Genomic DNA, 24838 nt, shown 5'->3' on the forward strand with positions numbered 1-24838 from the left:
GTGCTTGCGGGCCGGGCTGGGAGGCGGCATGGGTCGGGGTATGGCTCACCCCCGGGCAGCGAAGCAGCTGAATTGACAGTCACTTATACACAGGATGACAGGGAGGGCCTGAACCGCCCCCCACCGCCATCCCCCGCTAAGGTGTGTGGGTGGCAAGGCCTAAGAAGCAGACAGTCTAAGACCCAGATGTCTGGAAGAGGAGTAGTGAGCCTCCCGTTGCGGGGTGCACGCAAGCATCATCAGATGGACGCTTGGTGGGGAAGCGGAGTCAGGCTGCGCGGCCCCATCTCCCCTGCTGCAGGCGGCCCACTCAGGGAGTCGGGGAGCAGAACCAGTGTCGGGGGGGCGGCCATGGGCGCAGAGGGTTCGGATGCCTGTTCTCCCCCCTGTGGGCCAGGGCGCCTGCTCGAATAAGCCAAGATTATCTCGCCAACATCCTCTTGTGGTCGCCCCAGCTGTCAGCGGGCTGACCCTGGGTCAAAGAAGCCGCTGGCGGGTCACAGCAGGGGCCTACGGCCCCTCCCAGCCTGAACCCCTCGTGGCCCCTGGGCCTGCCCGGCCTGCGTGGGAAGAGCTGGGGCTGAGGGCTGAGGAGGCCTTGACCGGGCGGAGGGGCAGCGCGGCCGGCAGGGGCGTGCAGACGTGGGCTGGCGGCGGGTGTGGACTGGGGGTGAGGTGGACCCGCGGGGAGAGCCAGGCTCCACGCAGTGTGTGCGCCGGGCCCCCCCCCAGAACTCCAGGTCCCTCCCGGGGAGCCCCCCCCACTTCGGGGCTGTGAGCTCCTAGGAGGCAGTGGGCCGGGAACCCGCCTCTATCCTAAACGTCAGAGAAGCTGACGGTCTCCAGTGAATGAACTGCTTCCCCCAAGCCTTGGCAGTGTTCGCTGGGGGCCTAGAGCCTGCCCCTTGACCCCCACTGTGCTCACCCATCTCCCTCTGTGGCCCCGCCACCCATCAGCCGTGCGAGCCCGGCCTCACAGGCCCTGGACTGTCCGGGGCTGCTCCGTGCCGTGGGGACACCCTTGCCCTTCGGCAGCGCCCGTGCATGGGGCTCCCCTCTGCTCCTCTGGGGTGTGCCCCCCTCCGAGCCCTGTTCAGCACCCCCTCCTCCCAACTTGCTTCTCTCTACCCACCTGGGCCTGGGAATTGGCTCAGCTGCTTGTCAGCATTGTGTGTAAAGCACGAGTCACCGGGCCCCGAGGGGCTGCAGGTGGGGGGTGCAGCTAACAGGCCAGAGCAGCCACGGCCCCTGTGTCCTGGGCCTCAGTGGCCTCCTCCATCAGTCACCAGCTGGATTAGACACCCTCCTTCCTGGGAGGGGACTGAGGGCATCCAGTCCTGCTTGCCAGGGCCGGGGAGGGAGTACTTCCCCGGCTTCAGACCCAACCCCGGCTGCCTGGGGGACCTGGGCCCCTGGGACCGCCAGCCACGGCCCCCAGTCGCCCAGAGCTCCCACAGCAAGGCCCCCAGAGGGGAACAGCGCTGTCCCCTCCGTGGCCTGAGCCACCCCACTGCCCCCCGGTGGGAAAGTCTGAATCTGTTGCTATTTTCTCTCTGTTATCGGGGCCTTATCTGGCCACCGTGTGCCACCCAGAGGTCAGGGTCCCTCTCCGGGCAGCACCGTGCCCCCGCCCGCCCAGCGCCCCGTGCCTCGGGCCTGCCCACCAGCTGCCCAGGGCTGGCGAGACAGGAGGCCAGGCCTTCTGCCGGCCTGGGGGGAGGTCCTTCCCTCCTGCCCGCACCGTCCCCCCGCCAGGCCCCAGCTCTGTCCACCAGTCCCCCTCCCCCCAGAGGGCAGGTGTGGCGCCCCCTGGAGAGTTGAAACAAATAACAAGACTTGTAATAATAACCTGTCTGTGCTCAGCACCCACTGGCACCACCTTGCTGAACCCTGACCCCAGCCGGTGACGTGACATCCCTTCTTTCCATGCGGCAACCAGGCTCGAGGAGGTGTGGCCTGCACCAGGCCACCAGCCTCAGCCTCCTGCTGTGCCTCCTGCCTGGGATGCTTTTCCCTGGCCCAGCTGCAGGCAGTCCCGTCCCCTTCCAGAGCGCCACTCCCTGGTCGCCTCCTCCAGGAAGCCTTCCCTGACTGGCACCTGCACCTCTCCTTCGGGGCAATGGCCGCTTGCATTTTTCACTTTGCTTTCTCGGGGGTGGGGTGTCTGGGTTGCCGTGGGGTCTCCAGGGGCCTGGTGCGGAGCCTGGCAGTCCGTGAACCCAGGTTTGACAGGTCAATGACTGAGTCAATGAGTAAGCGAGGCCATGGGAGGCGAGGGCCGCCAGCACTCCAGCTGTGTCTGCTGCCCTCTCTGGGAGGCTGGACACGGGGGCGGGGGAGGGGGAGGGCCACGTGGCCCGGCAGTGTCCACCCCCCCACACCGCCCCCCCGGGCCCGGAGGCCTGCCTTCAGGCAGGAGGGGCTCCTGGGCAGGTGTCCCACCTCTGTTTTATCCTCTGTAAACGGAATACAAGAAGGACCCACGTAATGGGCAGGCCCACGTGGTGGGGCCTCAGGTAAACACTCGCACCCTAGTCAGGCCCCGAGTCAGGGGAGGGGCTCGTGGGGACTCCGCCCCCTGTTCTTTCACATGTTTCCAGCGGTCTCGGGGTGCAGGCACAATCACCCCCGTTTGATATGGGTGCAGCCTGCAGGGACTTTGCCTAGGACCTCCGGACTCCCCGTCCAGTGCTCCGTGACACCGTCACCTGCACCCCGCCTGGCAGGTCCACCTGGGGGCCAGAGTCCCGGGGGGGGGTTTTGTCCCCTTCACGCACATGAGCTCTGGCTTTCTTAGAGGTGGTCATTCAGAAGCCCCCCCCCCCCCCCCCCAGCATCAGCTGCCTCTCCATCAAAGCCAGGAGGGGCTGTTAATCGTGCAGCTCGGGGACTCGGAAGGGAGAGGGGGACCATCCCGCTGCACCAAGCCTGTCTCCGTAATTCAGTCTTAAAGCATGAAAAAAGGGAGTTGATGAAATTCTGCTATCAGTGCCGAGCCAATATGCAAAATATCTCACCCCAATCAAATAGCTATTATGTTTGCATTTCCATTCCGGCGTCCGGCTTAATGAGCAGGAGCCGAATCGGCGCGGGGTGTCTGCTCGCCGTGATAACCGAGGGGCTCCGGGCCGCGGGGGCAGCGCTGGGACCGCCGTCATCACCCGCGGACGCCCCCGGACAGGTGTTCAGCCTTGGGCGCCAGCCTCCCCGCCCTGCCGGGCCCTGCGGGCCAGCGTCACCCTCCATCCTGGTCTCTGGACCTGGGGACAGTGGAGGCAGGTGCGGGGCCGCCCTGGTGCAGGGGAGGCCTATGCCTGAGCCAGCGTCCGCAAGGGTGGCATGTTTGGGGAGGGTCCTGTCCTGCCTATCCCCACCACTGCTTCCTCGGGGCTGGCGGGAGAGGGGGGGTGGGCATGGGCAGGTCGGTTCACCTTGCTGGGCCTCAGCTTATTCATCTGCAAAGTGGGCGTGACCTCTGGGCAGTGTCAAGAGGGTCGGAGGAGGAGACCTGCCCGTCCTGACTGCCCCACACCCCACGCCACCCCCTCCCCCCGTCCCAGGCCCTGCTGTGCAGCCAGCGATGGTGACTGATGACGGTGACGGCCTACACTTGGTGCGTGCTTACTCCGTGCCAGGCCCTGAGCTGAGCTCAGCATGGATGAGCACCACATTTCATGTGACGTAGGAGCTGTGCTGGTTTCCCCAAGCACAGAGAGGTAGAGTTACTTGCCTGAGGTCCACACAGCACGGACACCCGCCCTGCCTTGCCGTGGATAGGCCTGGCCTACCTGCTGGGGCCTCTGGCCAGAGAGTGTCCCCCAGGGGCCAGGTGGGGGCCATCCCTAGCGCAGGGCACCCGGGGAGGAAGCTGTGCCTCCCTGAGGTCTGGCCAGCGGAGGAAACTTCCTTCCCTCCCAAGCCCCCGGTGGAGCGGGACCCGGGAGCCCCCCGTATGACCCCAGGACTGTCCCCGGGGGCGAGATGGCACGCTCCCGGGGTGCCGAAGCAGGCATACGGCAGCCCTTCCAAGACACGTCCCGTCTGCGGGCTCGGAGCGATTTGCTGGCTGGCGGTCGTCGCCCGCATTATCAGAGCGGCGTTAATTGTGCCGGAACTGAATTAGCGGCGTTGGAATAAATTGCCGCAGCCCGGCAGCCTCTTTCTTTACGCTCATCGTCACGCCTTTGTGCGACGGGAGCCTTTGTTCTCCCATAAACGGACCCGCAGCGAGCTTGGAGGCTCCCTGGGTGGCTGAGGCCCACCTGAGCGAGCCGGAGAGTGGGGAGTCGGGGCTGCTGTCCGGGGGTCGGGCAGGTGTGGGGGGGCGTGTGCCGGCTCTGCCCCGGCATCGGCCCCAGGGCTCTGGTCCCTGCCATCCTTGAGAGCAGCCGGTGGCTTCATACCCACTCACCGGAGCAGGCAACCGAGGCCCCGAAGTGCGATGGCCATTGAGCAGGAGGGAGCGCAGCTGGGGGGCCTCCCCTGACGGCTCTAGGTGAGCCCAGAGGGCACCAGCGCTTCTCGAAAGGGTCCGGCAAAGGGCGGGCCCCAGAGGCCTTTGCGCTACCCGCTGAGGCTGGGATGGCCGCGGTGACCGGCAGTACCTGCCCGGGGCCAGGCCCACGGGCGGGGAGGTGGAGGGACTAGAAGCCAGCCTCCACCGCAGCCTCTGTTTTCCTGCCCGGATGCCAAGGGAGCCCACGGCACGCCAGGCCTCCCACCTGAGCCGGGGCACGTTGGGCCACTCTGGGCCGTGCCCCGTCCACCTGAGAGCCTCCCCTGCCCACGTGGGTGCATTGACACGGGAGCGCAAGGCCTGGCCTGGGGCTGGTTCTGTGTGGTCTGAGCCCGGCCACGGCATACTGAGCCCCTGCCCGCCTCCTGTAATCACAGCGCTGATGTGTCTGGGCGAGGAGGCTGGGACTCCGATCCCAAGCTAGAATCCAGGGAGCTGCAGGCAGGAAACCCCCTGCCTGGGACTCTCTAAGGCTCCCCAGTGCCTCTGGGATTAGCATCCACTCCTCCCCTGGCCTCTCTCCAGCCTCCAAGCTCTTCCTCCTTTCCCACACCCGGCTCTGTCCAGTCCCCAGGCCCTCTGTCCAGTCCACCGGCCCTCTGTCCAGCCCCCAGCTGTCTGTCCAGCCCCCAGGCCCTCTGTCCAGTCCCCCAGCTGTCTGTCCAGTCCCCAGGCCCTCTGTCCAGCCCCCCAGCTGTCTGTCCAGTCTCCAGGCCCTCTGTCCAGTCTCCGGGCCCTCTGTCCAGTCCCCCAGCTTCGTCCAGTCCCCAGGCCCTCTGTCCAGTCCCCCAGCTGTCTGTCCAGCTCCCAGGCCCTCTGTCCAGTCCCCCAGGCCCTCTATCCTGTCCCCCAGCTGTCTGTCCCATCCTCAGGCCCTCTGTCCAGTCCCCCAGCTGTCTGTCCAGTCCCCAGGCCCTCTGTCCAGTCCCCAGGTCCTCTGTCCAGTCCCCCAGCTGTCTGTCCAGCCCCCAGGCCCTCTGTCCAGCCCCCAGGCCCTCTGTCCTGTCCCCCAGCTGTCTGTCCAGTCCCCAGGCCCTCTGTCCAGTCCCCAGGTCCTCTGTCCAGTCCCCCAGCTGTCTGTCCAGCCTCCAGGCCCTCTGTCCAGTCCCCCAGCTCTGTCCAGTCCCCGGGCCCTCTGTCCAGTCCCCCAGCTGTCTGTCCAGCCCCCAGGCCCTCTGTCCAGCCCCCAGGCCCTCTGTCCTGTCCCCCAGCTGTCTGTCCAGTCCCCAGGCCCTCTGTCCAGCCCCCAGGTCCTCTGTCCAGTCCCCCAGCTGTCTGTCCAGCCCCCAGGCCCTCTGTCCAGCCCCCAGGCCCTCTGTCCTGTCCCCCAGCTGTCTGTCCAGTCCCCAGGCCCTCTGTCCAGTCCCCAGGTCCTCTGTCCAGTCCCCCAGCTGTCTGTCCAGCCTCCAGGCCCTCTGTCCAGTCCCCCAGCTCTGTCCAGTCCCCGGGCCCTCTGTCCAGCCCCCCAGCTGTCTGTCCAGTCTCCAGGCCCTCTGTCCAGTCTCCGGGCCCTCTGTCCAGTCCCCGGGCCCTCTGTCCAGTCCCCAGGCCCTCTGTCCAGTCCCCCAGCTGTCTGTCCAGTCCCCAGGCCCTCTGTCCAGCCCCCAGGCCCTCTGTCCAGTCTCCAGGCCCTCTGTCCAGTCTCCGGGCCCTCTGTCCAGTCCCCCAGCTCTGTCCAGTCTCCAGGCCCTCTGTCCAGTCCCCCAGCTGTCTGTCCAGTCTCCAGGCCCTCTGTCCAGTCTCCGGGCCCTCTGTCCAGTCCCCGGGCCCTCTGTCCAGTCCCCAGGCCCTCTGTCCAGTCCCCCAGCTGTCTGTCCAGTCCCCAGGCCCTCTGTCCAGCCCCCAGGCCCTCTGTCCAGTCTCCAGGCCCTCTGTCCAGTCTCCGGGCCCTCTGTCCAGTCCCCCAGCTCTGTCCAGTCTCCAGGCCCTCTGTCCAGTCCCCCAGCTGTCTGTCCAGTCTCCAGGCCCTCTGTCCAGTCTCCGGGCCCTCTGTCCAGTCCCCGGGCCCTCTGTCCAGCCCCCCAGGCCCTCTGTCCAGTCCCCCAGCTGTCTGTCCAGCCCCCAGGCCCTCTGTCCAGTCCCCTAGCTGTCTGTACAGCCCCCCAGCTGTCTGTCCAGTCCCCAGGCCCTCTGTCCAGTCCCCGGGCCCTCTGTCCAGCCCCCAGCTGTCTATCCAGCCCCCAGGCCCTCTGTCCAGTCCCCAGACCCTCTGTCCATTCTCTCAGCTGTCTGTCCAGTCTCCAGGCCCTCTGTCCAGCCCCCAGGCCCTCTGTCCATTCCTCCAGCTGTCTGTCCAGTCCCCAGGCCCTCTGTCCAGCCCCCAGGCCCTCTGTCCAGTCCCCCAGCTGTCTGTCCAGTCTCCAGTCCCTCTGTCCAGTCCCCAGGCCCTCTGTCCAGTCCCCCAGCTCTGTCCAGTCCCCGGGCCCTCTGTCCAGTCCCCAGGCCCTCTGTCCAGTCCCCCAGCTGTCTTTCCAGCCCCCAGGCCCTCTGTCCAGTCCCCCAGGCCCTCTGTCCAGTCCCCGGGCCCTCTGTCCAGCCCCCCAGCTGTCTGTCCAGTCCCCCAAGCCCTCTGTCCAGCCCCCAGGCCCTCTGTCCAGCCCCCCAGCTGTCTGTCCAGTCTCCAGGCCCTCTGTCCAGTCCCCAGGCCCTCTGTCCAGTCCCCCAGCTCTGTCCAGTCCCCGGGCCCTCTGTCCAGTCCCCAGGCCCTCTGTCCAGTCCCCCAGCTGTCTTTCCAGCCCCCAGGCCCTCTGTCCAGTCCCCCAGGCCCTCTGTCCAGTCCCCCAGGCCCTCTGTCCAGTCCCCGGGCCCTCTGTCCAGCCCCCCAGCTGTCTGTCCAGTCCCCCAAGCCCTCTGTCCAGCCCCCAGGCCCTCTGTCCAGCCCCCCAGCTGTCTGTCCAGTCTCCAGGCCCTCTGTCCAGTCCCCCAGCTCTGTCCAGTCCCCGGGCCCTCTGTCCAGTCCCCAGGCCCTCTGTCCAGTCCCCCAGCTGTCTTTCCAGCCCCCAGGCCCTCTGTCCAGTCCCCCAGGCCCTCTGTCCAGTCCCCGGGCCCTCTGTCCAGCCCCCCAGCTGTCTGTCCAGTCCCCCAGGCCCTCTGTCCAGTCCCCCAGGCCCTCTGTCCAGTCCCCGGGCCCTCTGTCCAGCCCCCCAGCTGTCTGTCCAGTCCCCCAGGCCCTCTGTCCAGTCCCCCAGGCCCTCTGTCCAGTCCCCAGGCCCTCTGTCCAGCCCCCCAGCTGTCTGTCCAGTCCCCCAGGCCCTCTGTCCAGTCCCCCAGGCCCTCTGTCCAGTCCCCCAGGCCCTCTGTCCAGTCCCCAGGCCCTCTGTCCAGCCCCCCAGGCCCTCTGTCCAGTCCCCGGGCCCTCTGTCCAGCCCCCCAGGCCCTCTGTCCAGTCCCCGGGCCCTCTGTCCAGTCCCCAGGCCCTCTGTCCAGTCCCCCAGGCCCTCTGTCCAGTCCCCGGGCCCTCTGTCCAGCCCCCAGCTGTCTATCCAGCCCCCGGGCCCTCTGTCCAGTCCCCAGACCCTCTGTCCATTCTCTCAGCTGTCTGTCCAGTCTCCAGGCCCTCTGTCCAGCCCCCAGGCCCTCTGTCCATTCCTCCAGCTGTCTGTCCAGTCCCCAGGCCCTCTGTCCAGCCCCCAGGCCCTCTGTCCAGCCCCCCAGCTGTCTGTCCAGTCTCCAGGCCCTCTGTCCAGTCTCCGGGCCCTCTGTCCAGTCCCCCAGCTCTGTCCAGTCTCCAGGCCCTCTGTCCAGTCCCCCAGCTGTCTGTCCAGCCCCCAGGCCCTCTGTCCAGTCCCCTAGCTGTCTGTACAGCCCCCCAGCTGTCTGTCCAGTCCCCAGGCCCTCTGTCCAGTCCCCGGGCCCTCTGTCCAGCCCCCAGCTGTCTATCCAGCCCCCAGGCCCTCTGTCCAGTCCCCAGGCCCTCTGTCCATTCTCTCAGCTGTCTGTCCAGTCTCCAGGCCCTCTGTCCAGCCCCCAGGCCCTCTGTCCATTCCTCCAGCTGTCTGTCCAGTCCCCAGGCCCTCTGTCCAGCCCCCAGGCCCTCTGTCCAGCCCCCCAGGCCCTCTGTCCAGTCCCCCAGGCCCTCTTTCCAGCCCCCAGGCCCTCTGTCCAGCCCCCCAGCTGTCTGTCCAGTCCCCCAGGCCCTCTGTCCAGCCCCCAGGCCCTCTGTCCAGCCCCCCAGCTGTCTGTCCAGTCTCCAGGCCCTCTGTCCAGTCCCCAGGCCCTCTGTCCAGTCCCCCAGCTCTGTCCAGTCCCCGGGCCCTCTGTCCAGTCCCCAGGCCCTCTGTCCAGTCCCCCAGCTGTCTTTCCAGCCCCCAGGCCCTCTGTCCAGTCCCCCAGGCCCTCTGTCCAGTCCCCCAGGCCCTCTGTCCAGTCCCCGGGCCCTCTGTCCAGCCCCCCAGCTGTCTGTCCAGTCCCCCAGGCCCTCTGTCCAGTCCCCCAGGCCCTCTGTCCAGTCCCCAGGTCCTCTGTCCAGTCCCCCAGGCCCTCTGTCCAGTCCCCCAGGCCCTCTGTCCAGTCCCCAGGCCCTCTGTCCAGCCCCCCAGCTGTCTGTCCAGCCCCCAGGCCCTCTGTCCAGCCCCCCAGCTGTCTGTCCCCTCTGAGATCTGCTGGCAGGAGCCTCCCCTGTTGTCCCTCTCTTTCTCTTTCACTTGCCTCTCTCCCTCCCTCCCTCACGGCATTTATCATTTGCTGTTGTTTTCTGTTTGGGGCCCAGTGGGGCCGGAAGTCCCCTGCAGAGTCCAGGTGTGACCGGCACCGCGGCCTCCTAGAGCGGTGTCTGCCCACCTGTCGCCACACCAGGAACACTTAGCGTTCGTCACTGTCGCGGGCCACCATCTGCCTGTGACCAGGGAGGTGAGCTGAAACGCAGACACACCACCAGCTTGCCCACCTCCCTGCTCCATGGAAATTGCCAGATGGGGAAAGTCAGCCTGGAACCTCGGTCACAGTGCTGCTCGTTCTATCGTAGCCTCGCGCGTCTCCGCTGCCAGGAGCCAGCTCCTGTGGCCCCTGATGGACGCTGGTGCCAGGTTTCACCCCGGGGATAATATGGCAAAGGCGGGGAGTGAGTGAGGGCAGCAGGAGGAACACTAGGGCTTTGGTGAGAAGCCCCTGAAATGGCAAATTTTGGTCTCTGTTTTTCTGGGGAGAAGGCACTGGCTTTCACCACATCCCCACGGGGGTCATGATGTACAAAAGGTCAGGAACCACCGGCCACAGAGGCACAAATCCCAGGCGAATCTCCATCTGCTGCTGCTTGCTTGCCTCCAGGGACGGGGAGCTCAGCCTCTGAGAGGTGGACGCTCCATTCCACATGCCTCAGGTGCCTTCTGTCTCCAATGCCAGCCAAAGCAAGCCCCATTCTGCCCCAGCCGTCGTGCGCTCCCATCACATGGATTTGCGGCTGTCTTCATGGCTTCCAGATGTTTCTTCCTGCTCGGTTTCCTCTTCCTCAGCGGCAAGAGGGCTTGGCTGCTGTGGGGTCTGTGGCCTGGGCCCAGAAGGGCACCCCCTCCATCCATCCTGAGTAGGAGGAGCGGGGGGGGGGGGGGGGGGGGCGGTCTGTGAGTCAGGCCCCTCCCCCACGCCACACCCGGAGGACGGGGCGTCATCTCTACGGTGACTGACAGGGTGGGGGGGCGGGGCAGGAGGCAGCTCAGCCCCAGCACCTGTCTCCAGCCCTCGGGGCCCAGGCTGAGTCAGCCGGAAAGGGCCTGGGGAGACGGGGAGCAGAATAAGGATAGACACCTGTTCCCCATTGTCCCTCTGCCCGCCCCTCTGGACCCACTAGTCTGACCTCAGGGACACGGTTGCTGCCCTGACTGGGGGCACCTTCGTGGCTCTGGCTTCCCCACTCTCCTGAGAGGTCTCTGGGCTGTGGGCCCACCTTGTCGGCTGTAAGGGGGGCTCTGTGGGACCCCCCCCCCCCGCAGGAGCCTCCCGGGGAAGGTGGGATTGGAGTCAGGTGCCCCAGGCCTGCGGCTCTCCGCCCCCAGAGGCTGCAGACACCTGTGCCCCCACCTGTGCCCCCTCAGCCACTTACTCGCTCAGCCAGGTTTTCTGAGCACTTGCGTGCGCCGGACGCGGGGTCCACCCTCAAGCTCCCGAACCTTGGTACCTGAGTGTGGGGGGCTTCTCGGAGGAGGTGTCCTGGGCCCAGGAGAGGGTTACCCTCTCGTCTCAGGGGCCCTGAACCCCCGGAAGAGTGTACCTATGGGTCGGGCGAGGGCTGTGGTTCATGCAACCCCCAGAGGGCCCCCCCCCCCGCCGGGCCAGAGGGGGCACCGCTGCCGCTCCCACAGCGTGGAACAGAGCGCAGGGGAGAGCACGCTGCCCCCAGTGCTGGGGAGACCAAGGAGGGGCTGGGACCACCGTCCTGGCGAGAGGGGCCCGTGGGCAGGCCGCGGTTGACGGGACGGCCGGGACGACCCCAGGTGCTGGGGCTGTCGCGGGACCGGGGCTGACGCAAGGGTGAAGTGTGCGCAAGTCTTGGGGGCGCCCCCCACGGCCTCTGACCCTGCGGGGCGGCCGAGCCGGTGCCGGGAGGGGGTCAGGCCGCCCCACGGAGCCTTACGGATTCCCTTCGGGCTGTTGTACAGGTTCCCTCGGAGACGTGGAGACCGCAGAAGACGACGCCGGCCTCCCGGAGCAGGAGGCTGGAGCCGTGGGGCCCGAGGCCGCGGGAGAGCCCGAGCCCCTGAGCCCTGCCAGTGCAGGTGAGTCACGGTGGGCGTGCCACGGGCCCGAGTCTGACCCCTGTGTCGCACCCCCCACCCCCCCGCCGCATCCTTGCCTGTGACTTCACGGAGCCACGTCCTTCTGGGACTCGGTTTCCTCACCCATGAAGTGGGTGTTAGGCTTGGCGGTGTCTGTGGGCCGACTGCTCCGCAGTTTCCCGCCAGGGCGCTGACGCCCCGGGGACGCACGCCACTGGGCACGGGTCCAGCCCCTTCTGGTACCGATGGGGAGACGGAGGCCCCGCTGGGGAGGCCTAGCCCAGGTCATGGGCCACTGAGTGACCTTGAGAAAGCCGTGCCCTCTCCAGCCTCACTTTGCCCTGTGTGGAACGGGGACAGTGAGTCCTTACCTGGCTGTGCCAGCAGCCTCAGCACACATGGTCTCAGTACATAGCAGGCTGTAAGGTAACCCCATTTTACACCCCAGGGAATGAGCCCAGAGAGGTTAAGAGGCTTGCCCCTGGACACACAGCCTGTAAGCACCCAGGCAGCGATCTGACCCCAGATCTGGATTCAGGTTGATTTCCCTTCGTGCCCAATGCCGGCCCCCCCACCCCCACCCCAGGCACCTGGGAACCTTTCTTTGGACACTCCTGGTGGCAGTTTCGTGGGCCAGAGGTAGTGCTGGGGGGTGGGGTGCCTGGGCACGCGCTAACCACCAGGAGGCCGGCTCTGGCCTCAGGGAGAGGGCGGCTTCCCTAGCGAGCTGTACCCCCGGGCCCCCCAGGGGGAGGGGGCTTGCTGAGGCCCTGGGGGCGGCCTGCTTTCCTGAGGAGAACACTCAGGTTGCGAGACTAGTGGGGGTGTGGTCTGGTGCACCTCTCTCCGCCCCCACCCTGCTGCCCGTGGCCCGTGATCTTATCCCCATTCAGCACCTCGACGCCCTTGCACGCGGAGGATGCGCAGAGAAGGGTGTCCCCGGGCGGCAGCACCTGCCCGTGCAAAGGCCCTGAGGTGGAATCTGGCGAGTGGGCAGCAGCCTTCTGCGGGGTGGGGGTGGGGCCGGGGCCGGGGCACAGAGACCCCAGGCAGAGCGCGGGGGACCCCCCGCCCCCACCCCCAGCATCTCCCAGTCTCAGAGCATCATCGTCCGCCCTGGGATGGCCACAGGCCAGGAGTGCAACAAGCCTCGTGCTCTGAGACCTGGTGGCCCCTCGGTCCCTTTCCCCAGTGGCAGGCCCCTCAGGGGTGGCCCCTCGGCCCACCCAGAGACAGTGGCCGGGGTGCCGGGTCTTGTTCATTATCACTATCTCCGCCACCATCATCCGCATCATGTCTGTCCCCGGGGCCCGTGCTCCTGCCCTGCCTGAGCCTCGGTTGCTGGGTCTGGGCGGCCGAGCCTGTGGCAGTGCGCCCGGGGCCCCCTTATCACCACCGCCATCACCACCGCTGTTAGGTGCTGTGTGCTAATGGGGGCGCCCCGATCTACCAAAGGGCAAGTGGCTGTTACTGGTGGACTTTGACCCGGTGGCTTTCCAGGGGAGCCGGGCCCCTTATCTGATCTGCTCGCTGGGGCTGCACGGGGTGGGTGGGGGCGGGGCCGGGGAAAGAGCTGGAAAAAACAGCCGGGGTTGCACCTGGCACAGGCCGCGGTGATAACGCAGCGATGGGCGAGATAAGGCGGCGGGGAGCGAGCTCTGCCTCTCGGGCGGGCCCAGCGCGGCTCCCGCGCGATGGCTGGGGCTCGAATGCCAGCCACGTTGATTTATAGCCAAAAATAATAGGACTTTTATACTGTGTGATTGATTTATTTGATGTTAATCACAGTCCTTATCTTGGGTATTAATAATCTGCCGGGCGTGTGACGTCACCAAGGGGGGGCTTTTATGGGAGCTCATCGATTGGGGGCTGCGTGGTTATCAGGCTCAGCAGGGAAGGCAAATATGCCCTTTGGGCTGGACCCGGGTGCCGGGCCCGGCTGGAGGGGCCCCCAGCTGCCGGCGGAGGAGACCAGGGAGCCTGCACGGCCGCCCGCTGGCCTGGGTGTGCCCGTGAGGCCACCCTGCCCTCTAATTATTAGCGGCCACTGGAAGAGCAATTGTTGCTGCAATTAATGACGGGATGAGGGGCTCTGAAGGCCAAGGAGAAAACTGAGGTGTCTGTGCCCCCATTAGCGCAAGCCCGGTGTGGAGGGACCTTGGGCGCGTGCTCACCGCCTGGGTCTTGGTGTCCCTCCTGGCCACGGGGGGGGGCGGTGGGGAGGTGGGCGACGCGGTGCCCGGAGATGGCGGGGCCTGACCGTGTGTTCCTGTCCGCAGACGCCAATCCCCCGCCCCCACCATCGCCACCACCCGCCACATCCCCAGGAGGCCCCGAGATGGAGGGGCAGGAGCCAGAGGCCAGGCTGGAGGAGGAGTCGGGCAGCTCCTGGAGCGGGCCAGGTAACCACACCCACGGCCGGGGGCTGCCGGCTGCCGTCCTGCCGGCGGGGGGGGGGTGGGACGGGCCTTGGCTTCCGGCCGAGGAGGTTGGTGGCGACCCTCCTGGCCGGGGCCCGTGCCCGTTCCGAAGTCCAGGCAGCCTGTGGGACAGGCGATAGCGTGGGAGGAGGCCACCAAGCCCTGCCGATGCCCAGAGCTAAACCCCTTGCCCACGCGCTCTGAGGGCTCCCAGGAGGCGGTGTGCCTGGCCGGGGGAGAGGAGCAGGTGGTGAGGCCAGCGAGAGGCATCGCAGGAATTGGGAGCCACGGAGGTGGATGCCTCTGCGTCCCAGCTGGGCTGGGGGTTCAGGCCCGTGCAGGGTGGGAGAGGGCCCACCCCCCGGCCCCCAGGTGGCCGCAGCCGCAGGGTCGGGGGGCAGGAGTTGGCTCCCAACTGCCCGGTGCTGGAGCAGGGGAGTGTCTGAGGGAGGATTTGTGCTGCCCATCCCCCTGCCCGAATTCTGACTTTGGAGGTCCTACCAGATGGTTCTCCCTGTGCTCCTAGCAGTGCAGGGAAAGCTGGGCGTGTCTGCTGTTTCTGTTTGTTCCGGGGAACGCAGGGTGGCGGGGGTGGGGTCTTGGGGCCACGTGTCTGTGCGTCGGTGAGGGTCAGCGGGCACGGTCTCGGTGAGGGGACGCCGTGCACTTGGGCCAGGCGTGCGTGGATGCAGGAAGCATTCATTGAGTGCTTGCTGAGTACCCGTCTTCTAGCTGTGAGCAAACAGTCCTCAGGGAGGGTGCACGAGCAGCCCGAGGAGGCTGTGGCCGGTGGAGAGGAAGCACCCAGGTGGGGCAGGGACAGCCTCTGCCAGGGCAGAAGGGACCCGAATCCCTCCTCTGAGGGCCCTCGGGGGCCAAGATAGGAAGGGTGTCAGAGATGGTCTCCCTCCAGGCTCCGGTTGAAAGTCCATGTGGACCTCTTGGGGGGCAGGGGAGGGGGTGTCCCCAAGCCTCGGGAGAAGAGAGCCGTGATTGACTAGTGATGTCTGCCACCGGCTCTGGCGTAGATGTGGGGACACGTATGCCCCCCGGTTCCCCTCGTGATTTAACACAGCCCGTCCCGCACAGGGACAGTGTAGGCAGCCTGAGGCTGTGGGAAGGACGGGGTGGCCTGGCAGTTGCACCAAGATGGCAACCCCACATTTTCCATGCCCTCTCATTCTCTGCCCTTTCCACCTGGATGGGCCACCGTGTTGCCCAGGAGTGGAGCACCCTGGGTAGGACGGTGCTAGGGGTCCCCTCTGCTGCCCCCAGCTCAGCAACACTGCTTCCCTTCAAAACAGACTTGGCTGCCACCCCCCCTCTTGGGGACCTGTTGACGGCAGAGGAGGGGCCCCGGGTGCCCTGGCAGACCTGGCAAGGGACAGGCCACAGGGCCACGTGTCCTTGAGGTCCTCACGGCCCTCAGAGCTGAGCCGGACGCCTGTCTGCGGGGTGCTGGGGTCCACACGGGGGCCTTTCCACCCACAGGATGGTGCTGCGCGGGCTGGGCGGGGACTCCGTGGTCAGACTGCGCTACCTGCCTCAGTTTCCCCAGCTGCAGATGAGGTCACAACAAGGCGCCCACAGAAGCCAGGTCAGCACTGCCCCAGGCCCCATGGACCTCATGTTCCAGTCTTTATGAGGAAACTTCCTGCTGCAGGGGCTGGGGGGGGGGGGGGCGGAGTGGGGACCACCCGTGTGCCTGAGGGACCCGGACCGGCCACTGGATAGAGTGGCCTGGGGAGGAAGAGCCCCAGGCAGCGTCACCCAGGCTCTGAGGCAGGCACAGGGGTCGCCCCCCCCCCCCCCCCCCCCAGTTTATGCAGGAGACTCAGGCGCAGAGTGACAGAGGGACTTGTCCAGGGTCACCCAGCTGGAAAGTGGCAGAGCAGGGTCCAGACCGATCCCCGGCTCCAGAGCCGGGGCCGCGAGTGTGTGACTGCCCCGGTGGGGCCCCATCCCCCCGTCAGTGGAATCATCATCCCCATTTCACAGACGGAGGAACAGAGCCTCCTGGAGATGGGAAGCTGACCCCGGGGCACCGGCCGGCCCTTGGGTGGCCGTGGTTTAGGGCTGGAGCGCCTCGGGGGGCTTCCTGTGCTATTTGCATCCCTGGGGCCGGGGGCTCCCCGTCCGTCGCCGCAGATAGCAATTTCTGTGCAGTGGGCAGCGATGGGCCGATAAGCGGCCGCTGGCCAACCGCCGTGGTGCCTGCCCCCTATCAGACCCCGGGCAGGCCGCACTTATCGCCCGCCAGGGAAGCCAGAGAGGCCCAGTGGGCCCTTATCTGAGAGGGGCCGCCCGTGCCAGCGATGGGGCAGCAGGGCTTTGCCAGGGCCTGACCAGGCCGGCGTCCCTGAAGGCAGTGCCCAGGGTGGGGGTGTGCGGCCGTGGCCCCTGCCCACGAGTCCCGCGCCCTACCCCCCTCGCCTTGTCTGCCCCCTTCTTGCCACTCTGCCCATCCCGGGTGAGCATCTACCCGCCCCTGTGTCTCTGAGTCTGTCCCCAAGCCTGGAAAATAGCCCTGGCTGTACCGCCTGGCTTGGGGACACCAGCTACCTTTGCCCTCTGGATGAAGGCGACCAGCTTGGACCACACGTGCACCTTGCACCGTCTGGCTCTGGGGAAGGGCCTGGCCCCGAGCCTCAGTTTCCCATCTGGCCTGCGCAAGGCACAGAGCTCCGTGCACACCGGTCGCCTTCCTGGCTGCCATCTGCCAGCGAGGGCCAGGGCTCGTGGGTCTCCCAGGCACCTCCCCCCCCGGGTCAGACCCGTGGTCAGGGAGCCCAGGAGCCGGTGACAACAGCCAGCAGCCCAGCGGAGAGACTGGGCCTCAGTGCCTCTCTGCAGCTCTACAGCCCGTACAGGGGGGCCGCTCTGCCCCGGGGGCAAGTCCCAGAGCAGCCGGCCACGGGCACTCCCGGGCAGCAGGCAGGAGGGCCTCGGTACACACTGCAGACACGAGCGAGGTCGTGGATGTGCGAGGGCTTCGTGGACGCCGGAGTGCGCCTCCGGGACCCTTGAGGGGCCCGGTCCCGCCCCCGCCCGACACCCGGTGGCCCCAGAGCTCCAGAACCAGGCTGGGGAGGTCCTCAGGGATGTGTTTCCACTTTGAGAAGTTGTGAGCTCCGTCGGCAGCCTCAGCTGTCGTGGGTCAGGCGGGAGTATGGCCAGTGGCACGGAGATCAGGGCACAGACCCCCGAGCGTGCCTGCCCCGGAGGGGCTCCAGCTTTGCCGACCTCTCTGGGCCTCAGTTTCCTCATCTGTACGACGGAGCTAAGGGGCCTGTGAAGGGGCTACGCCCACAGCATGCAGAGAGCCGCAGCGTTGTCTCCCCTCGCCGGCGGCCTGGGCTGGGATGTCATGTGGAGAAGCCACTCTCGGGGCAGAAAGGCACTGCCCGCTTCAGCTGCCAAGCAGGGGGCCCGAGGCTGGGAGAGGCCGCCCTCCGCTTCCTGCGTCCCTGCGAGTGGTCTGTGGCCCAGGGTGAGGCCGGCTCTGAGGTGGCCCCACAGTGCGGTCTCAGGGATAGATGTCCCCTCTCTCCTCTGAGCAGCGGGACCGCAGCTGCCCCCTGGAGCGGGTGAGGGCCCGGGCAGGGCCCCCCCTCCCCCCAGAATTAGGTGGATCCTCCCTGCCTCCCAAGGAGCCGTGTGCTGGGGCGTCCTCCACGCTGGGAGCCCCGACCACACCAGTGAGGGGACTGTGGAAGTCCCCGAGGGGAAGGTGGCCCCCAGACGGGCCCCATAGGGCAGGGAGGTCCTCGGGTCAGAAGTGCAGAGCCCGTGCAAAGGCCCCGGGGGTGAGACCGAGGCCTAGCCAGGAGGCCCTGGAGCCCGGTCCCAGGTCTGTAGGGAGGGCGCTTCAGCCTGTGGTCGGGAAAGCACCCGCTGGGGCTCGGGGACGCGGGGATGCTGGGCTGGGGGCTTTGAGGGGAAAGGCGGTGGGTGGCAGGAAGGGGGAAGGCTCAGTATTTTTATCTTTGAAATGACCTTGTTTGCTGGAGGGGCTGGCTGTTTAAAATTCTGATATGCAAATATCTGAGAGCTGTAATCTGTAATCCCCAAAGCATGTCTGGAGGGCAGCTGGCCACGAGCTTTCTGCCTGAAAGGGGTCGGCCCCTCACTCCATGACCCCCAGCCCTCCTGCCATTCGTCCGTCCCCTCTCCCCCTTCTCGGTCTCCCCACTAACATCTAAAAGAAACAGGTCAGGCAGGAAGGCCGGCCTCCGTTCGGACTGAGCCTGGAGGGTCCCATCCTGAGTGGGGGTCCTGGGCGCATCACCCACCTCCTGGGCCCCATCTGAGCCCCTGTGCAGTGGCCCAGTGGCCGTCAGCGTGCCCTCGGCCTGCCTGGCCGGGTCATGAGCAACCAGGATGAAGGGAACGGCTCTGGGGAGTCCCAGGGCATCCGGGAGCCCCCTCTGAAGCCAGCCTCATGGTGTGGGACCCCCTCCCGCCTGAGCAGCCCCTCTGCCGGGCCGCCTGGGGCTGGGCCGCCTCCTCCGGCCTCCCTTGCTGCCTGGTGAGCCTGGCACAGGGCAGGCAAGGCCGGGATGCCCCGGATGGGAGCCAGTGTGCAACCGCTGCTGAGTGCAGATGCCATGCCAGGTGGGCGCCCGCAGGGGGGCGTCAAGTAGCCGTGAGGGTGGCCTGGGCTCCGTGGGCCCAGGAAGGGGGGAGGTGGCCAGGGGCACACTTGGTGGTCAGCTTGGCGGCGGGGGGGAGGCGGCCTGTGGCCTGGCTTTGTGATCAGGGCCCCAAGAGTGGGGTTCCTTTCACCCATAGGAGCCTCGGAGCCTGGAACTCTTTCCTGGTGACCACTGTTCACAAAACAAAATCTAATTGGCCAGGCGTCCGGTGTTACCGTTTATGTCCCCATCTCGGGCCCTGGAGGCAGAGGTGGGAAGGCTGGCCATGTCCTCACGGCACTGCGCGTCAGCAGAGACATCCCTGAGCTGAGGCCAGAGGACCAGCTGGAGTGGGGTGAGGGTGTCCGGGCAGTGCAAAGGCCCTGAGGTTTGAACAGCGTGGGTGGGTGTGGCTGGAGCATGAGACAGAATGGGCACAGGTGGGTCAGGGTTGGGGCTCCGTGCTGTGGGGTGTAGGGAGACGCCTCTACGGTCTTGACATAAAAGGAAGGGCTGGGGGATTTCAAGCGAGGTGTCTGGTCAGCTGCCACGCAGCAGCTGGGTTGAAGGAGCACCCGCAGGGAGCACGGTGCCGTGAGGGGCCAGAGGCGGAGCTGCCTCCTGCTTGAGCCCTGGAGCCCGATCCCCCCACCCCGGGGGTCCTGGGGAGCCTGCTGGAATCTTCACCTCTGGAGCGTGAGCAAGGGCGCCGGGCCGGCTATCTGGGCTGTGCTCGGCTGACTAATCTCACTGCCGGAGTTTCTAGGCAAACCTCAAGGTCTGTTATCGGGCGGCGGGCGGTCGGGCTGCCGAGGCAGGACGGCCTGTCCTGATGGACAGCCCGGGAGATGGACCGATACGGCCTGGCCGCACGTCCCCTCCCAGCAGCGCGGCCTGCGTGGGTGGGAAAAAATCATTTCGGCTATTTGGCGTTATCGTGGGGCCCGGCACTGCCACCCGATAGGCCTATTTGTCTTAGATTAACAGATGGGGGAGGGGCGAAGGAGAGGGTGATGGTAGATGGCAAGGGTCAGCCCGGGGTCAGCTCCAGGGGCCAGAGTCGGCCACCTCTTCTGGGTGTCCCAGGGGGATGTGGGCCCTGAGACCCGCCCGCGGGCCCTGTGCCTGTCCAGACCCCCTTTCCCGGCCGAGCAGACGGAGATTCCAGGAGGTGGCGGAAGGCCCGGGGTGGGGGGGCTGCGTGCCCCCGTGGTCAGCCAGCCTGCCCGCCTTCCCAGCTGTTTACAGACACCTGCAGGGGCCAGCCGTGCCGCTGCTCCCGGCAACAAGGGGGGGTGGTCCTGCCCTCTTGGAGCTGTGTCGTGGGGGTGACACAGGCCTTCGGGCCAAAACATCCTGGTCTCTACGGCCCAGGAGCCGGCACGAGAAGGTCGTTCGTTCACTCCACGAACACTTGTATGTTAAACACCTGCTTGGGGCCCGCAGCGTCCAGGTGGCCAGGGCACTGAGGTTCGAGTTAGGGAGACAGAGACAGAATAACCCAGAAGCGACGACGTCACGTGGCCGAGGGGTGAGGCTCTGGAAAAAGAGAGGGAGCGATGCCGAACAGGCCTGGCCGAGCCCACGGGCCAGAAGGGGGGGAGCCGCTGGGGACGGTGCACCGGGCACAGGGAAGGCCAGAGCCCCGGGGCCAGAGTGCGCCCCGCTGGGACTGGGGCGGGCGCAGGGGTGAGGAGGGAGGAGGCAAGCTCAGATCAAGGGGGCGGCATCCCATAGGAAATGGGGTTCAGCTGTCACAGGCTGAGGGTCGCCCGTGGGTTCTTGCCAGGACACGCTCCCCAGACCGCTGGTCCCTGGGCCAAAGAAGGGGCCTGAACCCCTGGCTGGCATCCACCGCCACAGCTCAGGCCCGCCCACCCCTCTGAGCGAGGCCCTGTAGACAGGGCCCCCAGGACACGGCTGAGGTAGGGGCCGTGGCCTCCGTGGCCACCTGTCCCACACGGATGCCACCTCTTGCGCTGCCCGGGGGGCACCAGGCCACACCCGGCACCCCCGAAAGGCCGTGCACAGAGAGGGGGCATCCGCAGTCAGAGCTCGCTGCCCGTCTCTGTGGGGAAACTGAGGCACGGAGCTGGCAGCGTGGCGTCCCCCACGGCTGGGCTGCTGACCCCTCGCCCCCGGGGCAGCCCCTCCCCACGGTTAGTGGCTCCCCACCCGGCACCCAGATGGGCCCTGGCCGGATGGCTCGCTGCCGCGGCTGGCTCCGTCGTCCGCCTCACCCCACCCGGGGGCCGGGGCCTGTGAGAGGCGCAGGCGGTCAGCGGGCGTGGCACCAGGACGCGAGGACCACCGTCCGGCGGCGGCTCCCGCCAGAGCTCACTGCCCCCTGGTTTGCGCTCTTATCTATTGAGCACCTCCCGTGTGCCGGCCCCTGTAACGGACACCGGGGACACCGCAGGAACAAAAGAGACCAGCCACTGCTCTCTTGCAGCCACGGCCCATGACAGAGAGCACCGCGAGGGGCTCGGACACTAACCGAGAGAAACGCAGGGGAGCGCGTGGCAGCTGGCGCTGGGCGAGGAGATGCCCCTGACCCGCGGGGATGTGCACAGACAGCCCCCTGGGCCGGGGAGCAAGCAGCAGACACCCTGGGTAAGCCGAGCAAAGGCCCTGTGGCGGGGCCGCAGGGGGTGGACTCGAGAGACAAGCTGACGGAAATTTGGCAGCAGGTGACTTGCTCCCCATTTTACAGATGCGGAAACTGAGGCCCAGAGAGGTTCAGTGACCGTTTCTGGCCACCAGCACCGGGTGCTTGAGTGGACTGAGTTTGCGGCCCTGGTTCCCGGGGGAAGGTCCCCTCACCCAGCACCTCTTGGCCTTGTCACACGTGGTGCCCAGGGGCTTTCCGATGCCTCCCGGGGTGTAGACTCTGCCTGGCGGAGGGCGAGGGGGCGGCACAGCACCCGGCAGGGAGCATGGCCGGGGCCTGAGTCCTCGGCCGTCCCGGCGGCGGGTGGGGGCCCAGGCCTGGCCGCCTGCCCCGTGCCGCCCGCTGACCTCACCGGCCTTCCGGGAGCGGCTATCTGTGGCCAGGGTGGCCTATCTTGGCCGCGGGCGCTAATCGAGCCTGGCTTCCTCCTCCGCCCTCCCACCGGCTTCCTGCCCCGGCCAGACCGCCCCCTGGCCCCAGGCCGTGTCTGAGCGTCCGTCCGCCTTTGCTCTGCCAGCGCCTCCCAAATGTCAGTGGGCTGCAGGTCTGGGTCCGCCTGCCCGCACCTGGGGGGCCCCTTCCGGAAGGTCCCCTCGCTGTCCTCCTCCGGGGCCCAAACCCAGACTCCGCACAGCCTGGCTGCGTGGCCTGGGGCCTCCACGAGGAGGTGGCCGCAGATGCACCTGGGAGACACCCGGGGGCTGACGGGGCTGGCGCGTGACAGCAGGCCGTTCCCGCCACCGCCGCCACCGCCGTCCACGCCAGCAGGGCCCTCTTCCCAGGACCAGCGCCGGCACAGCCCCTGGGCCGACACAGGGACTCCTGCTGTTGCTCACGTTGTCACCGTCGCTGTCACTGACACGGTCAGTGTCCCTGACTCCGGCATCGTCAGCCTCGCTGTCCCTGTCCCGTTACCCCGGGCCTGCGGGGCACGGCTCGCACCGGGGCGGACCTGGCCTCCAGCTGGCCCCCTTCTGTGGGCCCGGCCGTCGGGAGACATGACGGGGGCCGGGCAGGGCGCAGCGGTCCCTGGGCACCGTGTGGGTCCTCCCTGTGGCCGTGCGGCCATGGCTGGGGCCTCCCGTCAGGCTGTTCCTTCTCCAGCCGGCTCCCCCGGCCCCACCTGACAGGCAGGGAAACCGAGGCTTGGCGAGGTGCGGCGGCTCTGTCAGACCCCCCCCCCGGGATGGGAGCCAGGCCCCCACCTGCAGCACCCCCGCCCGCCCCTGGGGACCCCTCCTCTGCAGCCAGCACTGGCTCTTTATGTTTATTTATTTATTTATTTATTTATTATTCCTCTATCTCTGTGCGTAACTTTTGATTTTCTCACCGTGTTTTTCCATTACGGCGGCCGTGGATGCGGCCGATAAGATCGGTCCCCGGAGATGGGACAAAGGGGCCGCCATTGGTTCGAGGGCTGGTCATATCCTGCCCGAAAGGGCCGAGCTGGGCCTGAAACACGGCGTGATGCTATCACTGGGGCTTTTGTGTGTCGTCGTCGTCGCGGGGAGGCCCCCTCCCCCGCCCAGGACCCGCCTTTGCCCCTCTGCAGCCGTCTCTGGGTTGGTCCTCCTTCGGCCCGGCCCGGCCCCCGAGGGCAAGGCCGCCTCGGGCAGGTGGGCCGGACGTGTGGGCATCCATCGGGTGTCGTGGCCTCCCTGAGGCCCCGGGCCCGTCCCTGCCCTCCGGGCGAGAGCTCACAGACATCCGGGTGCCCCTGGCTGTGCCCCACGCCACAGCCGCGAGCTCTGGCCCTGACTCCGCAGTCCTCTCCTAGGAATTTATCCCACACGGTCACCTCCGTGCGGACAGGCATAGGGTGGCGAGGACTGTCTTCGTGGCCCTGCCGACCCGCAAAATCTCTGCCGGAAGAGGGAGAAACGTTTCTGAAAGCACATTCCCCGAGGATTCCTAAACGTTCTGTCGGCACGCGTCTCCCTGCGCACACCGTGGGGCTGAACGGGCCCCGAAGGCCGCGGCAGTAACAGCCGATCGGGGGTCACGTCGGGTGGCCCCACCGCCACCCGTCTCCTTGCCACTGCCTGAGGCGGTTCCGCGGGACTTGCCCTGCCCCGCCCCAGGGCCCAGGGGCCTTGCTGGGTCTTGGAGGGCGGGCACATGCCACCCCTGTGCCAGGTGTGGAGCTGGGCACGAGCACCCCCACGGAGCCCAGCTGCGGGCACGGCCCCCCATCCGGGGCCCGGTCGGCCGCCTCGAGGGCTCCGGAGCAGAGGCAAGGTAGGAAGGAGCTGCGTCTGCCGCGTGCGGGGGGCAGTGCCCTCTGTACTCGGAGCCTCCCGCCCCGCTTCCTGGACCCCTGCCCCAGCCCAGCCCCCTTCTTCCCTGCCTCCCCTTCAAGGGGCCTGAAGGACGGAGGCCTGGATGGGGTCGGACCTCTGGGTTTGAACTCCGTCACCCGCCTCGCTGTGTGGCCGGGTCCGCTCTGACCCTTGGTCTCGTCTGTGAGGAGGAGAATAACCACGCCTGTGCTGCAGGGGGGCGGGGTTGAGGGCGAGCCGATCAGTGCTGTGAAGGCAGGTGTCTGGGGTTCCACGCAGGGCAGGCCCAGGCCCTCCTCTTGTGAGTGCCTCCTTTGTGGGCGGGGCGGACAGGAGGCTGCCTTTTCTGGAAGGATCTCTGTAACCCCTGAGGGCTCTCCGGGCCACGGGTGGTGGCAGCGTCTTATTCTCCATGGTGCCGGCTGACCTCTGACCTCCCTGCCTGCTGCTGCCACGCCCCCGGGGTGGAGGTAGGCACCTGCCAGGCCGGGGGCAGCACCCAGGCCGCCAGCAGTGGCGGCGGTAGGAGGGCCGTCCCGTCGGCCTTCACCCCTGCGACCACCCAGGCTCTGCCCAGACCCTCACTTGCCCACCCGCCTACCCTTCCGTTCACAGAGAGGCCGGGCCCGGACCCCTGGCCGCTCCCCAGCCTAGGCAGGGAACGGGGTGCGTGGCCAGGCCAGAGGCCAGGAGGTGGTGAGCTGGAGGCTGGACGGGAAGGAAGGGCCCCCGGTGGCGTCGGCCCCTGGAAAAACAGGGGGCAGGGGCCAGGACACCGATAGGAGCCAGATAAGCTGTTTGCACAGGAGGTATTTTCTTTACCTTATCACACATCCTGCTTCCAGCCCGCTGCCAGGATGAGGCGGGGCAGGGGAGAGCCAGGGACCCCCACCCCAGCGCTCAGGCCTCAGGGTGTCCCAAGGCCAGAGGACCCGGGTCCGGGAGCTGGTGGGACTGCCTCTCCCCACTCCATAACCGGGAAGACTGAGGCCCAGAGACCCAGGGCAGTTGGCTTTTCAAGAAGGCTGGAGGCACCATGAGTTCTCCCACTTCGAGGCTCCTGGAAACCGGGGTTCTCAGATCCCACGGGGCCGAGGGGAGACCGTCCATCGGAGGTCGTCTTGGCGGGGTGCGTCGGGCCCAGTGCGCACACTGCTAAGGGGTCTCAGGCCCCACCACCCACCCTGTCTCCTCCTGCCAGGCGGGCTGCTCTTGGCCGTGCCCGAGGGGGAAGTGTCTGACGGCACGACCAGGTCCCCAAGAAGCCCCGGGTTGGGGGTTCAGGGGGGGTGATCAGAGTTCAGGGCAGCCCCCACCGTGACCGCCCCCCCGGACCTGGCTCTGAGCTGCCCGCGGGGCCCCGACCACCCACGCGGGGCCTGGTCCGGACGGCCGTGGACGCTCTGCCCCTCCCGGCCCCCTGGACCCCTCTCCCTGAGCCTGCCGCCCGCCCCCCCTCCCCCAGTGGTGAAGGGCCCCTGCAGGCCCCACCCTGGGCTGCTGGCCATCCCAGGAGGCCCCAGCTCCACCATTGGCTGGGGCCAGGGTTCAGCCCGATAAAGATGGGCTGTTGTTCTGTGTCAAAAAATCAATAATTTCCAGCGATGT

The 24838-nt window shown here is 67.5% G+C and overlaps 1 protein-coding gene across 2 annotated transcripts in view; it reads left to right on the forward strand.

Annotated features, from left to right (window-relative positions):
* ZFPM1 (zinc finger protein, FOG family member 1) overlaps positions 1-24838 on the forward strand; it is a 70197-nt gene that overhangs the window by 19856 nt on the left and 25503 nt on the right. The window contains exons 2-3 of one of the 2 annotated variants that reach the window (XM_045439967.1): positions 11110-11226; positions 13506-13628. In XM_045439967.1, the coding sequence (XP_045295923.1) occupies positions 11110-11226; positions 13506-13628 (240 nt within the window). Of the gene's footprint in view, positions 1-11109; positions 11227-13505; positions 13629-23594; positions 23701-24838 lie in introns of those variants that run through there. The other variant, XM_045439968.1, reaches the window with a different exon arrangement.

Source organism: Leopardus geoffroyi, chromosome E2 (genome assembly GCF_018350155.1).
Source record: "Leopardus geoffroyi isolate Oge1 chromosome E2, O.geoffroyi_Oge1_pat1.0, whole genome shotgun sequence".
Lineage (NCBI taxonomy): Eukaryota > Metazoa > Chordata > Mammalia > Carnivora > Felidae > Leopardus > Leopardus geoffroyi.